This window comes from Pseudopipra pipra, chromosome 1 (assembly GCF_036250125.1).
Source record: "Pseudopipra pipra isolate bDixPip1 chromosome 1, bDixPip1.hap1, whole genome shotgun sequence".
Lineage (NCBI taxonomy): Eukaryota > Metazoa > Chordata > Aves > Passeriformes > Pipridae > Pseudopipra > Pseudopipra pipra.
This window is the reverse complement of record NC_087549.1, coordinates 118247858-118263429: the sequence shown is the minus strand read 5'-3', so window position 1 is coordinate 118263429 and position 15572 is coordinate 118247858. Positions and strand designations below refer to the sequence as shown.

At 36.5% G+C, this 15572-nt stretch overlaps 1 protein-coding gene across 3 annotated transcripts; it reads right to left on the bottom strand.

Moving 5' to 3' along the window:
* Positions 1–635: 635 nt before the first annotated feature.
* EFHB (EF-hand domain family member B) lies at positions 636–15263 on the bottom strand. 3 transcript variants are annotated; one of them, XM_064673284.1, is made up of 13 exons: positions 14916–15263; positions 14625–14687; positions 13569–13712; positions 12064–12244; positions 11353–11463; positions 9462–9588; positions 9011–9094; positions 7413–7480; positions 5876–6030; positions 4957–5164; positions 4371–4565; positions 3676–3857; positions 636–885 (listed from the first exon to the last, which is right to left on the bottom strand). In XM_064673284.1, exons 1-13 carry the CDS (start codon positions 15096–15098, stop codon positions 739–741), a joined length of 1848 nt encoding a protein of 615 aa, XP_064529354.1. In that variant the 5' UTR covers positions 15099–15263; the 3' UTR covers positions 636–738. The 3 variants fall into 3 exon arrangements, with proteins under 3 accessions (XP_064529354.1, XP_064529344.1, XP_064529362.1); XM_064673274.1 differs by having other exon boundaries at positions 4371–4577; positions 14916–15260; XM_064673292.1 differs by lacking the exon at positions 4957–5164 and having other exon boundaries at positions 4371–4577; positions 5983–6030; positions 14916–15262.
* Between the last annotated feature and the right edge of the window lie 309 nt (positions 15264–15572).

Here is a 15572-nt window from a genome sequence, read left to right as displayed (position 1 = left end):
ACCAAGTTCAGTACTGTAGGTGAAGAGTGAACATTCCAATTCACAGTTGCAGATTTTAGCACAAACACCTCTAAATATTCATTCTTTTTTCTTGTTTGTGAAAGCTGATTACTACTAATAGCCATAAGCTTGCATAGAGGATATGAGCCCTCTGCCACACAACTAGGCATTTATTTTTGCACTTCTTAACCCATTGGCTTTTACGGAGTCTCTTCGATGACAACACTTTAGATCCTGCACCATGGCTATGTAGTTTCCTTACTATTTTACTGTAAAGCACTTTCTCACATGAATTTTTAAACATGTCAAATGTTTTGCCACAACCAGATCTCTGTTGACAATAATTATGGAATATTAGAAGTAAGGCCAAATGTCATTCTATTACAGTAATCTTTAAGAGGTCTTGAATATCTGAAACATTTATCTTTAGTATTTTCAAAACTGTCTTCTTCATAAGAGAAAAAATAAATTAAAAAATGCAAGTTGGAATATAACATAAATATTCAATTTACAAACATGCTGTATCCTCTTTTATTACTATGTATATCAGTTCCTATGAACATGATGCTCCATATATACGTGATGAACCCACTATTCAGAAAGACAATACACAGAAAATTCCAGTCCAATAAACATACATTATTGAAAATATTTATTGTATTCAGCATCAGAATTATGTCAATTTAAATAAATGCAACGCCCAGAGACTGGAATCAGCAATGGGTTTTTGCATGTGATTCATGTTATTATGTGCAGTATATTCCACATACTTTCTTCACAATCACAAAGTTCTCTTATCTCATGTTTTGTACACACTTGCTTCCATATTTCTTCTAACCTTTCACCTGAAACGTCCATGCCAATGTTGTGGAGAATTTGTGCAATCTACAAAAATAATACAAAATACACAATTAACGTGATTCCGGTCAGCATTTTGTTAAACTGTATTGAGTCTGGCTTTTACACATATTAGTAATCCCTATTTGCCAAAGAATATTTTCCCACTCTTAAATAAAAACTACAGATCACATTCTGCATCCTTAACCAAAGAAGTTCCTATTTAAGTAAATCCAAATCTTATTGTGATGAAAACTACACAAAATTGTCTGTAATTAATAAAATAATGTTGGTACACTATTTCAACATTGGAAAAAATCAAACACAGAAGACTCGGGTAAAAATAAATGTTTTTTAAAAGCCCTAAGTCAAGTTCTGTTTATCCACTGTTTTTGCTGTTTGCAGTTATCAACACAAATCAAATTATATATCACCTGCATTTCACAGCAAGAATACTATACACAAGATCATCAGCTGGAATAGATAAGCAGGTGAAGTGATTAAAATAAAATGGTTCACATCAACTTTGGGCCTTGCTATAATTTTACACCAAAGTGTAAATTCATCAAAACAGGAGGTTTTCTATATTTTCTCACTTGAATGCTTCCTGCTACATGCCTAATTACACTGACCTGTTGACTCATTAGAGGAAGGTTACTTTAGAAGAATATTGATATGACTGTTAGTATTAGCAAATGTTTGGCTTCAACTGTATCATAAATGTGTGTATGCATGTGTTATTTTTATGGATGCTTTGATAAAGTTGATCATCTTTCTCTAAAGCTGTCTTTTGTATAAATACAGGCCTGATCCCCAGTACAGCAAATCTTCAGCTTCATCTTAGCCAGTAAATCTATGAGTTTATGCCAGCTGAAATTGCAGGAGGAAAACAGGGACTGAATTTTGTTTCTTTAAGCAGAGGTGCCGTTTCAGTTAAACCAATAATACTACCCATGAGTAAAACAAATCAGATCTGATCGAATGTCTTCGGTGAGCTAGCGACATTTAAAAGTTAAACTAAAAGCAATATTCCATCACAGGAACACTGCAGGGACAATAAAGGACTACATGCTCCCATAACTTGGCTTCACCATATTAACAAACAGCTCTGTCCTGACTCACCAAGTGCCATAAAATCATCACTGACCAAACCATGGACTGTCATGTGTGCAGAGAGGGTTAAACTGATCCTCACCTATTGTCAACATGATCATGCTGAATATAAATTACACACTATTACTCAATTACAGAACTTCTATTGTCTTCAACAGACTGGATTCCAGTGAAAAAAATAGCAAGCCCAAGAAGTATTTTGTTCTTTTGTAAGATGATGAGTCACCTCAGGAAACTGTTTTATAGCCAGAATTCACATTCATTTCTACAGGTCTATACAAAAACTGGTAGTATTACATTACTCTGGGCTTTCATCTAATAATAATATCATATGATCATAAAATAACTACATTAACTATGATATTTTTAAAACGTTAATTAAAAAATAGTAATGATAAAATGCCAAAACAGTCCATTTCATGAACATAGGGTGATTTAACAGACTCAGAGGTGGTTCTGCACTGAATTCTGTATAGTCAGTATAGTCTACAATGGAGTATGATATCTCAGGATGCGTTATAGCTTCAAAGAAGAGCTCTATCTAGTCCTTGAAAGATATAGTTGGCTTCTCAATCAAGCATGAATTCTGTTTACTGTTAGCCATATGCTGCATGCATGCATTTCCTCTTACAGAGTTAGACTATAAAATGGTTCATGCACACAACATTCTGACAAGGTATTTTATGGATATGTATAGAATGTGATATCACACCTTTCACATCCAGCCAGTAACTAGCAACATTCTGTTCTGTAAAATATATATTCAAATCCCAGATCTGCTTTCAAGCGTGACTGAATATTTAATATAATGAGTAGTAGAGAGGGTCAGGTTGCCAAGGCTTCTTTTCTCATTTAGATTGGAATTTCACATTTCATTGCAATTGTCTCATAAATTGTACTTCAGCTAATGAAGTTCTCTCTTTATATTTTTTCACTATAAATTGCATACAAATGTAAAAGCAAAAGAGTAAACAATATTGTAGAAGAAGAAGCAAATTTGTTTTAGTATTTATGTGAGAGAAATTCTGGTCTGTGAGAAAAACAGAGAGGTAGCAGCCTGCAGAGATATCAGAAAGAAAATTCCCTACAGTCTCATGTCCCATCTTCCTCTTCAGAAATATGAGACAGCACAGCATCGCTGCGTGACTCCCAATATCTTCTATCACTGTACAAGTCCTTTGCAGAACTGAGCCTCTGAATGTGACTCAGCAGAGCATCTAAAAGATATATACAAGTAGTTTCCCAAATTTGCCATTAGCAAAACCTGCCAAGTTTGTTCGAGGGGAGGCACTTTGGGTAAAATTTTACACTGAACACCTCTCTGTGATAGAAATTAGTTTTATGCACCTGTAAAAATTTTCTTCTGGGACTTTTAAGACATCTCATGGAATATAGAATAACTTTGGTTGGAAGAGATCTCTGGAGACCATCCATCCAACAACATAATTAAAGCAGGGCAAACTTTGCCATTAAACCAGGTTGCTTGAGACCTTGCTCAGAAATTGAATATTTTGGATCTCAATAAAATTAATATCTACCATCTTTATGAATAATTTATAATGTGAAGAGTACATATATTTCAGATCGTTAAATGGATGTAAAGAAAGATGGTAATCTCGCAACAATGAATTTTACAACCTGTGTATTTGATAACATGACTTTCCACTCCCACATGGCTAGAGGAACAATTATCTTGGAAGAATATGCTGAAGAAATTCACTATACCTCTGCCTTTGGTCTCTTTTTTAAAAGCTCTCTTTCATGCACTCCATTTTGACCGAAGACAGAAGGGAACAATAATGCAAAACTAGTGCCCTGGTCACCATAATTAGTTGTGTCACTGAGGCGACGAATTCGAGGAGCAGGAATATCTGAACGAATAGTTGGAATACCACACATCGGATAACCTGCGGAAATCAAACAACAGGCATCATGGAAAAGCCTGTATGTAAAGATAGTGCCAAGGAGGATAAAACATTTTGCGTGAAATAAGAAGAAATGTGATGCTTCATCTCACACAGGTTCAATAACAAGTCATGTAATTTTCTTCCTTATATCTTTTTTCGCATTTTTAGAAATCTTGGCTTCAGCTACATCGTGGAGCATGAAAACAGGGAATCTTGAAGTAATATTCTGTTACTTATCCAGTATTTCCTGCTGAAAGTATTTGAGGTGTTTCCAAGAAGATATGGTTCTCCTGGAATTACTAGCATAATTTCTCAAAGACATCTAGATTAACTTTCATGTTTTGAATGGAATAACCATTCCAACTTCCAAGTCACAACCTTAAACAAACTTAGTTTAGATAAATTAATTCACTATTGTACTTTAGTAGAACCTATAGCAACACTTTTAAACTTTTCTCCTGATTTTGTCTTAAGGAATGCCCAGAAGTGAGCAGCACAGCCCAGTGTACTTACAGGACAGTGGGAGACCACCTACTACAGCATTATACTGAGAAGACGTTGTTTGATAACTTGCAAATACACGGTCTGTTGGTTTCGTAGGCGTTTTTGGTGTCTTTTCTGAGCTTTCCGGTTCTTTTAACATGAGATCTTCCTGCTTTGGCTGTGGCTCATCTTTTCTCTGTGTGTCTTCAGGAACAAGACAGGCACCTAATTTTTTCCCTATAAACAGAAGTTATGGTACGGCCAGGATATACTATCAACGCATTGTAGACTAAGAGGTAAAAAACATTGCTTGAAGAACTATAAAGTAGGTAATATAATTCATCTGCATTTCTGCTAATGATTCAAAGAGATGTTTTACTTTCTCCTAATCTATAGTATTAAGGAAACTTCCCAGTGACAATCTCAACATGCAACAAAGAACTTCAGGGTTCTGAAATGCATCTGTACCTGAGGCTCTGCTGATAGTGAGCAAGGTAAATGCACTCTCTAAATCCTACCCTTATAAAGGAGCACTTAGCTTACAACACAATGTCCCTTCAACAGCTGTTCCAAGAACAAGATCATCCCCACAAGTTCCAAGTATTAAGGCATCTACCTTTAGCAATTATTTTTTCTTCAAACTCTTTAATAGCTGTTTTGTCTTTCCAGTTCAGAAAGTTTGCAAACTCCAGATAATTAATCAGACCATCTTTATCCAAATCACAGCAGTCAAATAAGGAATCCAGGAGCTCATCATCTAGATTCAGATTAAGCTGAAAACAGGACTTTCTTAGGTTGTCCTTGTCTATCATTCCATCACCATTCTATTATAAATAAAATAAAACAGTTGTTAAATTCTATGATTCTATAACTGCCATTATAAAATGACTGCCAAAAGAAACACATACATGTGTTCACAGAGATATCTACACACAAATAGCACCAGACACACCATTTCAAGAACAGTAACGTTGCTGAGTAGAGAAATAAACCCTAAGTAATTTAGAAATTAGAAATCTGAATATAAAAGTGTCAAAAAGTAATTTTCAACTTAAATAATATAATGATTTGAGAGTAAAAGTGTGACAGGGTATTGTGACAAGGTAACAATCTAATCATAAATGTTGGGGAAAAGCCAAGATGCCTTTGAAAGTAAGACATCAATCATTCCAATCACTTTGTATACGTTACAATTAATGTTACATATGAAATGTCAATCATATTTTTTTTTTCTAGAGAGAAAAAAAAAAAAGATCTGAAATTCTGATGCCTGGCAACTCAGTCAAAAAGTACAGCTTGGAAGAAAATATGAACATAATCCCTTCAAACTCCTTCCCCTTCAAGGAGAAATGCCAAATTTTGATGTGCAAAAATTGCTAAGATTACTCCTGCTCACACGTTCCTTGCTCGTTCCTTGTCTTTATATTCTTCACCTATATTTACCTTGCTATGCTTATGCTTCTTCATGGCTGTATCTCCATAGCACGGGAGCACTAATGTCACACATTACATTTATACTTTTTCAGAGCACTAACCTTATCATAATGTCTGAATGCTTTTAGCAACACATCAAAATTCTCATAGTTAGCTTTCTTCAAACTTTGCCGAACTGCAATCAAGATAGCTTTTTCTCTGTTCTTACCACGGAGGAACTCACATGGGACACGGTCATGAAGAAGATCATAAAGTCCTATAAAAATGAACAGTTCCTCAATTAGTTGTGCATATACAGAAAACAGACATAAAAAATAAAAAAAGCTTGCATTTTTAAGGAAAAGGAGAATTTAAGTTTCAAGAGGCTGATTTTCAGCACTGCTGAACATCTGATACAGCCATTTCATTACAAGATCAATGGTCCGTATAATGATTTCTCTACTCACACAGTTAATATCAAAAATTTTGAAACATCATAATGTAGCTTCATGAATCTGTCCACTGCTTCCAAAAGCTTCTGACAGCAGTAGGAGTTACTCAATGTCCAGATAATTGAGAAATAAAAGAATGTATATTATTAATCTACCACTTCCAGTCTGTCATGTTCCAGATACTTACGAGACCCAATGTAAGATTTCAGATAATTATATATCACTGGTTTCTAGAAAGAAAATGTACTATTTTTATGTTACTTTTCCCATTTTCTATGTATCCTAACTTTATTAATATTTTTAAACACTTTGGCACACTGAGCTACAATCTTAATCCAAATCTCCAAGACACCAAAGTCACTCTCTAGAGTGCAAGAAGTTCATTCAGAGTCCAGTAACAAACATGAGTAGCTCATATAATCCCCTTCTAACAGTAATGTATGTACATCATTTTCCACTTGTTAATAGTAAATTCTTTTGTTCAGTTCCTTCTGCTCTTATAGGACAATTATACCTACACATTTAAAATATTTAACTTTATTACACTACATAATAATAAATGTATAAAAGCTTATGCACTCTTTGAACAAGCTTTCTCTGGTCGTGACTAATTTAATAACTTTGAGCCACTTACATTTTTTGCTTCCTAATTATTGACTGTATTCCCTAGTTATTAAACACAATGTTAAAACAACATCAATCCCAACACTGACTATTGGAGTTGACAAGCTTTCAAAATTTTGTCATAATGAAAATTCATAGTTTTTTATTTTTACTCTGCTTTCCATCTCCCTGCAACCTTCAAAAACTTATTATTATTTATTGCTTGTTATTTTTACTCTTTTTCAAGAAGTGCTGAAAAAATCATTGAGAAGAAAGATGCATCATTGATTTAAGTAGTCATCTTAATTTGTCACAGTTTTCTGCTGTTTCCCATTTTGTTACCTTCAGATACACAGGCTTTAAAAGAGTAAAAAAAAACCCTCAACATGATAATTCAAAAACTAAAGTTTCTTTATTTGTGACATTTATTTTTTCCCCACTAGCAGCTTCAATTCTCAAATTTTCCCTCCAAAGATTTACTATCCATAAATTTTTGTACCTTGCCTCTAAGATAGATAGGAAAACTATATACTACACAACCAACAGCACTTACTTCAGCATATCCCATCAGCAAGATAAGATTTTATTCTGCCTTTAAACTTACCATATTCATCTGGAGGGATTACCAATCCAAATGTATGACCTGGGGGAACATTCATAGTTTCTGCTATGCTGTCAATAAGGACATTTCTTTGTTAATTGTCACACAGTTAATAGCCAAAATAAAACCTCTGCTACTATTAAAAAAGTTATAATATGTTATATAATTAAGGATAACCCACAAAAATACATGTGATACATCTGAAATTCTTTATCAGTACTTTGTTTCGAAGTTACCATTCCAGAAAAGCATCCCTTTATAAAGCTAATTAGAACATTTGCTGTTTGTAAGATAACACAGCCAAGTGTAAACATCAACCTTTTGGACATTTATGCTCATTAAAGGGAAAAATATTCTATGCTATTTTTTTTTCCTAAGACACTCATAGAAACGTGCAAGAAAAGTCCTTATAACATAGACAAATAATAGGAATGTTTAGGATAAGATCGCAAACTGAAATGTCTCTGAATAAACTACTTTTGGCTAAAGTGGAAAAATTGAATCACATCTCTGCTTTTCCACATGCAATTTTATGTCTACCAAAACCAGCAACCAACTCAATATACATCTGGAAAACCTGGTCCACTATTATTTACCAGAAATTGAAGATGTTGTCGGTGACATTAAAGAACTGTTTGTTTATTTTTTAATTTGAAAAAGATGTAATGTTAATTTTATGTTTAATAATTAAATAATTAAAACTGATACATTAATCAAAAATCTCCATCAAAATTGAAATGATAATCAGTGCACTGTTCTAAAGCACAAAACAAACAAACAAAAAACCCACACAGAGATGGAAGCACTGTAATCTAAAAACTATTATGTGTATTTTTCTTTTACCATTTTCATACCACACATAGGATGCGGATGGTGTAAAGTGCACTACATAAGATTAGGTTAGCTTGTATCTGTCTTGTAATACTAGTGCTGGGTTTGAGCTTGCACTGCAACCCATCCCTGACTGATCATACTGCCTCATGTTGCTCAAGCTTCAGGTCTGTCTCACAGTAAGCTGAGACACAGTGAAGGGGAGACGAGAAACTGACTCACATTTGTGTTCATTCCTTACACGTACTTATGAGCACAGTTCTCCAGACTAACTTAAGCCTGGGATCTTGAGTTTAAAATTAAAATTTGCTACCGAAGTCAACGATTGTGTTCAGACACAATTTCGTAGAAATCTAGAGCATACAGTTTGTATACACTAGGTTTGTAGCATGCCTGCATCCTGACCACACTGTGCCTTAGGACTTCTATGGCACTCCATAAACATTCCTCTGTAAACTTACAAAGCTGTTCCAGATCGCCTGTGGTTTATGAAGCATTCTAATGATTCAACTGAGATTGATATATGCTGCCAAATAATAACAAAATTTAGTTCCACGTCCTTTTCCAAGGCAGTAATAAAGTGAGATTATAGGTGATGTCTCAAAGATTACCAGAAATAGTGTCAGAGTAAGCAAAATGGTCAAATCCCAGATATTTCAGTTCTTTCAAACCTTTCTAACTGCAAAAGATGGGACAGAGGGGAATGTCTTACAGTGCTTGTAATTCGTTTAGTATAAATTTGTTCTTGGAAGGTACCTTTGCTTACTTACGGATCAAGGGCTTTTCCAAGCTGAGGCTGAAATTTTTCCTTGAAATCATCACTTCGTTTCAATACAAGGTTAGCTGCTCTCTTCCTACAAATTATGAAAATAACTCCTACACATATTTGTTTAAAAATATTCAAGAATTTTTCAGTAATATTTTAAAATGTTATTATATGTTTAAAGGGAACAGCAAGTCCTCTGTAAGACAAACACAAACTCAGTAATCGAAAAATTTTCCTATTTAAAATCAAAGGACTTTACATAATGCTTGAGACATGCCAAGTGGTGTTATACTATGGTAGAAGTGATTTGGATCAACAGTTCTGAAATCACACCTTGCATTTTCTGTAGAGTTCAATACAGCTAAGTATGGGATTGTGAGACGTACAATTTCTTCAAAGATGAAGACTTGCTCTTCTGAAAAATTCACACTAGTAGTTAACTCATTGCAACTTACGATTCCAGATCAAAGGCCCACTTTAAGGTCTTGGCTGTATTTCGCCCATCTTCAAAGCGAGGGGTTTCCATTCCATATACAAAAGACTTGTTGAAGTGTGAGTTATACTTCCTATTGACTGCTTCCCCTGCAGAAGTAGTAAGCATATCAACCTATATAAAACACCTCAGGAAGAAAAATACACCAAGTACCTTCACTCTTCAGACAAAACAATGAAGAAACAAAATCAAATAAATAACAAACATGTTCAATTAAAGATAATTTATGTTTATTGTGTAGTTAGGAATAATCTCATTGTCAAAAGTGAAGATAAAAGGCAAAATAAAAAGCAGAAACTACTTCAGTGGTAGAATAGTTGGATATTCTTTTATGTCTGATTAAACCCCAACAGAATAAATGAAACCAGGTAGCCTAAGTGGTGAGGGTCATGCAAAAAAATCACTTTATAATGTCTGTACCTAAGCAGAGATTTGATTTACTGTTTGTTTTTTAAAAATGAGAAAGGCAAAAAGTGTTTTTGAGGTGCTGCACTTTCAGATATACTCTTGCTACATCTTTTTGTCACAGAAAAAACTGTCATTCTGTTTCTTCAAGGTCTTTTCAATCACTTTTTGAAAAGAATGGTGGTTAGAACTTTCAAAAATATAATTCACTGAATGCTTTCTAATAAGGGTTTAATCTGGCTGTATGGTAGCATAGAATTTTTATGTTATTGCTGGGGCACATAGTTGACTTTTCTTTTTTTTCTGTCTTTCTGTTTCTGTCTTGGTCTCTCCATGATCTTGTGGATGGAAGTTACAAAGGAGAGAGAGACAGGTAATGAATAATTCAACCAAAACACCTGAGAAAGGCAGGGGAGAAGGGAAATAAAATTACAAGTTTGGCCAATTTATACCAATACTACTTGTAGTAGAATTTCTCAGTAAGACAATAGTACTATAATTTCACCTCTACATAACTGTCTCCACATGAAATTTACATTATTACAACTGAAAGATGTGGATTGCAGTTTCTTACATGTTTGGCCTGCACCTACAAAACTCTGGCTACTAGCACAAGCAGCAACTTTATTATAATAGTAATCTTACAGACCAGCAATTTAAGTCTTTTGGTCTAAGTGGAAATGGTGGAACTGGGAAAAACAGAAGTGGCTGCAAAAGTAATACATGTGCTGTGTTTTAGAGTCCTGTCTGTCTCTCTCTTCCTGTGCAGACCTGTGAAATAAAGGGTAACCGCCCCTGAACAGATCACATCACACAAGTACAGCCCCCAGAGGCTGAAGCAGTGGAGCCACAGCCCACTGGAAGGGCAGAGACAGAGGCTGTGAGACGGACTCACAGGCAGGATCCTGCAGGCTGCATTCCAGAGAGCCACCCAGCAGCCTGAAATTTTTGGAATTAGCTTGATGGTGAGCTCCTCATTAGAAAGTCTGGCTGCTCTGAGATTCTATTTGGATCCTGACAAAAGAGACCAACTAAAGCTGAAAGTACTGGAATGTGTTGGGCTCACAGTCTGTGGCTTTAAGGACAAGACTGCCTTCAGTGGCATAGACAGTGTCAAACTCAGCAGGCAACCAGGACATCTATGAGTTTCTAGTTAATTGGAAATATTCTTCTTTTCAAAGAGCACCCAAAAGAAATCAGGCTTCCAAATCCTTCATTAAGCTCTTACACCCTTTAAAACGCCCACCATGAAGTGAAATACTGTTCTAGAAACAGATCATGCTCTCTTGGATGCATATTTTTTCACATAATTACTTTTAAAAACAACTTATATTGTATTAATACAGTGGTAAAATTAATAGTTTACATCTCAAAAAATAGCATACAGTATGTGTTGAACACATGTAGAGGAATTTTTTATGGGGTTTCTTATTAGCCTCTGAACTTACCCACGTCATAAGCCTCATGTGACACAACATACAAATCATGTCCTTCTCTGGCTTCTTTATCCACTTCCTCAAAGGTTTTTGGTGGATTTACAAGCAGTCCAGCTGGTATATCTGGAAATGAATGTATGGTTGGGGGAGATAAGGGGGTGGGTGTTTTGTTTGGTTGGCTCCCAATTTTAAACAGTATCTTGTTAAAGAAGTTGCTAATACTGTGGAAGAATGATAGTTCTTACCACATTTCTAGGTAATCTATAGTCAGTCTATAGTTAATCTAACATGACATGGGACTAGGGAAAAAAAAAAAATCACAGAAATCAAAATGAACTTTTGCAAGAGAGCTTCAAGGGCAACACACATGCGATTTCCTCCAGTCTATGGAGGAAAGATGGACAGGTCAAGGAAGTTTTTTTCATTAGACTATTAAAATTGTTGGGAAAAGGAAAGTAAGTTGACAGCTACCTAAATAGTTCTCCAGGGAAATCTATACACACGGATCAGGAACACAGCTAAAGGCCCCACCAGTTACCATATGTTCTTGGGTGCTTGTTTCTTCACTATAACTGGAAAATACAGTTTTAGGCCTCTCAATAACTGTTGTAACAATTTTTCTGTTAAAATGGAATTGTTGGAAGCACAGAGCATGTGCTAGATCCTAAATTGCAGATTATCTTGTATTTACAAGAAATATATTTTAATGGTAAATTTTCCTACCTTTGATGGTTTTTTTTCCAAATGTAGTATTAATTATATCCAAGCCCTCAGGTAACATAAAAGATTGATCATGTGTTCTACCCAAACGTTCTTCACGACTACTATAGTAGATTGATTCTTTCATGTCTTGTACCTTTTCTTGAAAAACAGTTTTAGGAATTGGACTTATCAATGAAGCTACCTAAAGACATCACAAACAACACAAGAGGTGGGAAAACCAGCAAAATAACATCACTCACACATCAGTATGACTACCTACACACATATACAAGAACAAAAGCTTGCTCAGAAGTGTTTTAATGAGATCTTATATGGTTACACTGATATGATTTTAACCACCAAGTTGCAAACCGAAACTGTAGCTTGAGAGAAGGCCACTAATAATCAGTGCTATGCTAAATCCCCAGCTAAATAAAATACTTATTACGAGACAGAACTTTTTTTTTTAGTGCTAGTTTTCCACTTGTTAATTTATACATTTTCTGACTGCAACCTTTCTTTTCTTAGCACATGTTAGAAACTAGAGTAAAATTATAGTATGACCAAAACTTAAGTGATTTGCTTTTTCAGGCTGCCCATCAAAGAAACAAGGACTCTAGAGAAGGTTTGCGATTAGACTCTCATTGAATGTTACATAAAGAAATACTGAAAAAAATAGTAGCAAATACAATTGATCCAAACCCACGCTTCACAAACTCACTAGGGTTACAACTCTTCCTCCAGTTAATATTTGATTAATAATGCGAAGTCTTCAAAGACAGTACAGGCTAAACAAATCAATCCATTCATCATAAAACTTGTGGGGAGGGACAGCAAAACCTGGTTGTCTTTCATTTTGGATATGTCTAATAAATGTCCTACTCAACATCCTCTAATGTCAGGCCCTACTTCCTTCATAAAAGTGCATTTTTACTAACACAACTGTTATTTTTAGACATGTGAACATTAACTATGTGATAAAATCAGCAAGATCTCTTCAGTTGTTTGATTACAGATTACAAAAATAATTTCTGAAGAATACACACAAAATAGTCTGACATGCCCAAACCACCACTTTTTAGCTAACAAAATCAGCTTCAACCCAAAGGTAAGAAAAAATACATAATAATTACACCAAACTATAAGCATGTTCTCAGCAGTTTTCCTGATAAGAACTCAACTGCTTTTATCTCTGTAATCCATAAGAAGAAAGCAGCAAAATTTGTGGATAGAAGACTGTTCATTAACTTAAATCTTAAAATGAAATTAATAATTCAGTAGTCACTGCAAAAATTAAGTCACTGATAAAAGTCACTGAACTTCAAATCAGGATTTATTTAGCATGATTGAAATTGGAAAACACTTGACCTCAGAATTCAGGTAATTCACAACAGCTGTGACATACTGCACTATAAATCACTCAGCTATGTACCTTTATCCCTGACTATGAAGAAATAAGCTACTGCTATTAAGAACACTCTTAAGGGGTTCATTCTTAAACAAAAGTAAGAGAGTCACATCCTTACACTGAATGAGGAACGTGACTTTATGCCATGTGTCAAGTGAGTTGCAATGTCGGGATCATCTGCTGTGCCGTAGAATATCACTTTAGCACCAGGAGCTGGATCTGTTGTATTTCGAAACTTTCGCACAGTAGTTGGAGTAACGGGCTATATATAAGGCAAAGCAAAAACAATTTTACACCAGGTATTCACAAAACATTAATGAAAAGAAAATGTACTGCAGACATTTCAGTCTGATTTCACAGAGGTAAGAAAATATGAGGATGCCTTAGGGCTATAACACATGCATATGCTCCTGCACATGCTGATATTGTGAGTCTAAGGTCAACATAACCCAGCTTAAATTTTATCAAACCAGCGTTGCTAAGTTTCAACTCTTCTCATCTTTGATTTGGGTAACTGCTACTTCAACCCAAATCTTTGATTTGGGTAACTGCTACTTCACATGTTCTTTATGAAAAATGGATGTTACACTCATCAATTTCAGAAACCTTGAACCAAATTCACAACTCCACCATGAATGAAACAATTTTGGAAATCATTTAAACCAGAGTCTGGTTTTTTTTTAAAATATCATTTAAAGGGAGAACTGTATTTATGGGATCCGTTTGTGTCTCAGTACCCTCTGACTCTTCAGGGGCATGGGGAAGGGCCAGTAGGAATCACAATTCTGAGGGGCATCCTTGTAAAGAAGAAGGACCTCCATCAGAAGACATATTAATTCCAATAATAATTACTACAATTGTGTTACCATAGGAAAAAACTGCCTAAATAATTCTATTCAGTCCTAACTAAGCATACGTGGTGACTTTTATAAAACAGGTGAAGTGAAAAAGATCTGCCAGAAGCGTTTTGAATCCTGTCAGCTACTCTTTATGATCCCACGTGACAAAAACTAACACTGAAAACAAAAAATAGTACTTTCTAAAGAGAAGAGATGTAGAAAAAAATCAACAAAGCTTCACTGACTTTTTTTTCCCAGGGCTTGTCTCAAAGCGCATTCGCTAATGGGAAATCATTACAAAAGTTTCACAAGGAGCCTGTGAAAAACCAACTCACCCTGGGTAACAGGTCGGTGAGGCAGCTCGCAACTGTGCCATAAGCAGGACGCAACTTCCCAGCCTAGACAATGCAATCAAAAAAAAAAAAGGCATAACCAAGCTCACTGTAATAATGCACACAACTAATGTGGGCTGCGCGCACTTTTGGGGGGGGAGAGAGAGGGCTCGCACGGAGATGCGCCTGCCCGTTTCACACGCTGCCCCTCTTCCAGCCCCTTCTGGGCGAGACCCGGCAGAGGGGCGGGCGGCTCCGCGAAAGCAGTGGGATCCCTTCGGCGAAGGCACTCACGTCCGGCTGCTCGGGAGTCCCGTCGGGCTCCGTCCCCTCGGGCTCCGTCCCCTCGGGGCAGGGTGGTGGCTGCCCCTCCATGGCGGCCGCTCCCGCCGCCCGCTCGGCAACGGCGGCGGCACCGACGGGAGCGCTCGTGCGAGGCGAGCGCCCACCGTCCTTCCCCTCACAGCGCCCCGCCATCGCCCTCGCACCCAGCGCCCACCGTCCTTCCCCTCACAGCGCCCCGCCATCGCCCTCGCACCCAGCGCCCACCGTCCTTCCCCTCACGGCGCCCCGCCATCGCCCTCGCACCCAGCGCCCACCGTCCGCCTCCCTCACAGCGCTCCGCCATTGCCCTCAGAACCCACACCATCCCCCCGCATCTCCCACCCCGGGAGAAAATCAAGAAATCAATTGCATTCGGGCTATCTTGTAACTGTCATGAAGAAAAAAAAAAATAAGGCGCAACCACAGAGGTAGCACATTTCTTAGACCAGTCCTTGAAAATCTACCGGATTTCAGACACGTAGGTTGAGACTTCTTAGGGTTGAAATGAGGTCTTACATGGACAAAAGTCTGATCAAACTTTAAATCTTTATTACTGTAATAAAAACTACAGCCCCTTTCACAAATGTTGTATGCTGAGACTGTTCCTCTAGAGGAAACTGCAACTCC

Excerpts from the sequence above, each read along its gene's own strand:
- EFHB (XM_064673274.1), bottom strand. The coding sequence starts at position 15,098 with ATGGCGGGGCGCTGTGAGGGGAAGGACGGTGGGCGCTCGCCTCGCACG. Across the intron at positions 13,713-14,624 it reads TCACCGACCTGTTACCCAGG|CCCGTTACTCCAACTACTGT; the intron begins GTGAGTTGGTTT and ends CCTTATATATAG. Across the intron at positions 886-3,675 it reads AAAAGAGACCAAAGGCAGAG|ATTGCACAAATTCTCCACAA; the intron begins GTATAGTGAATT and ends TTATTTTTGTAG.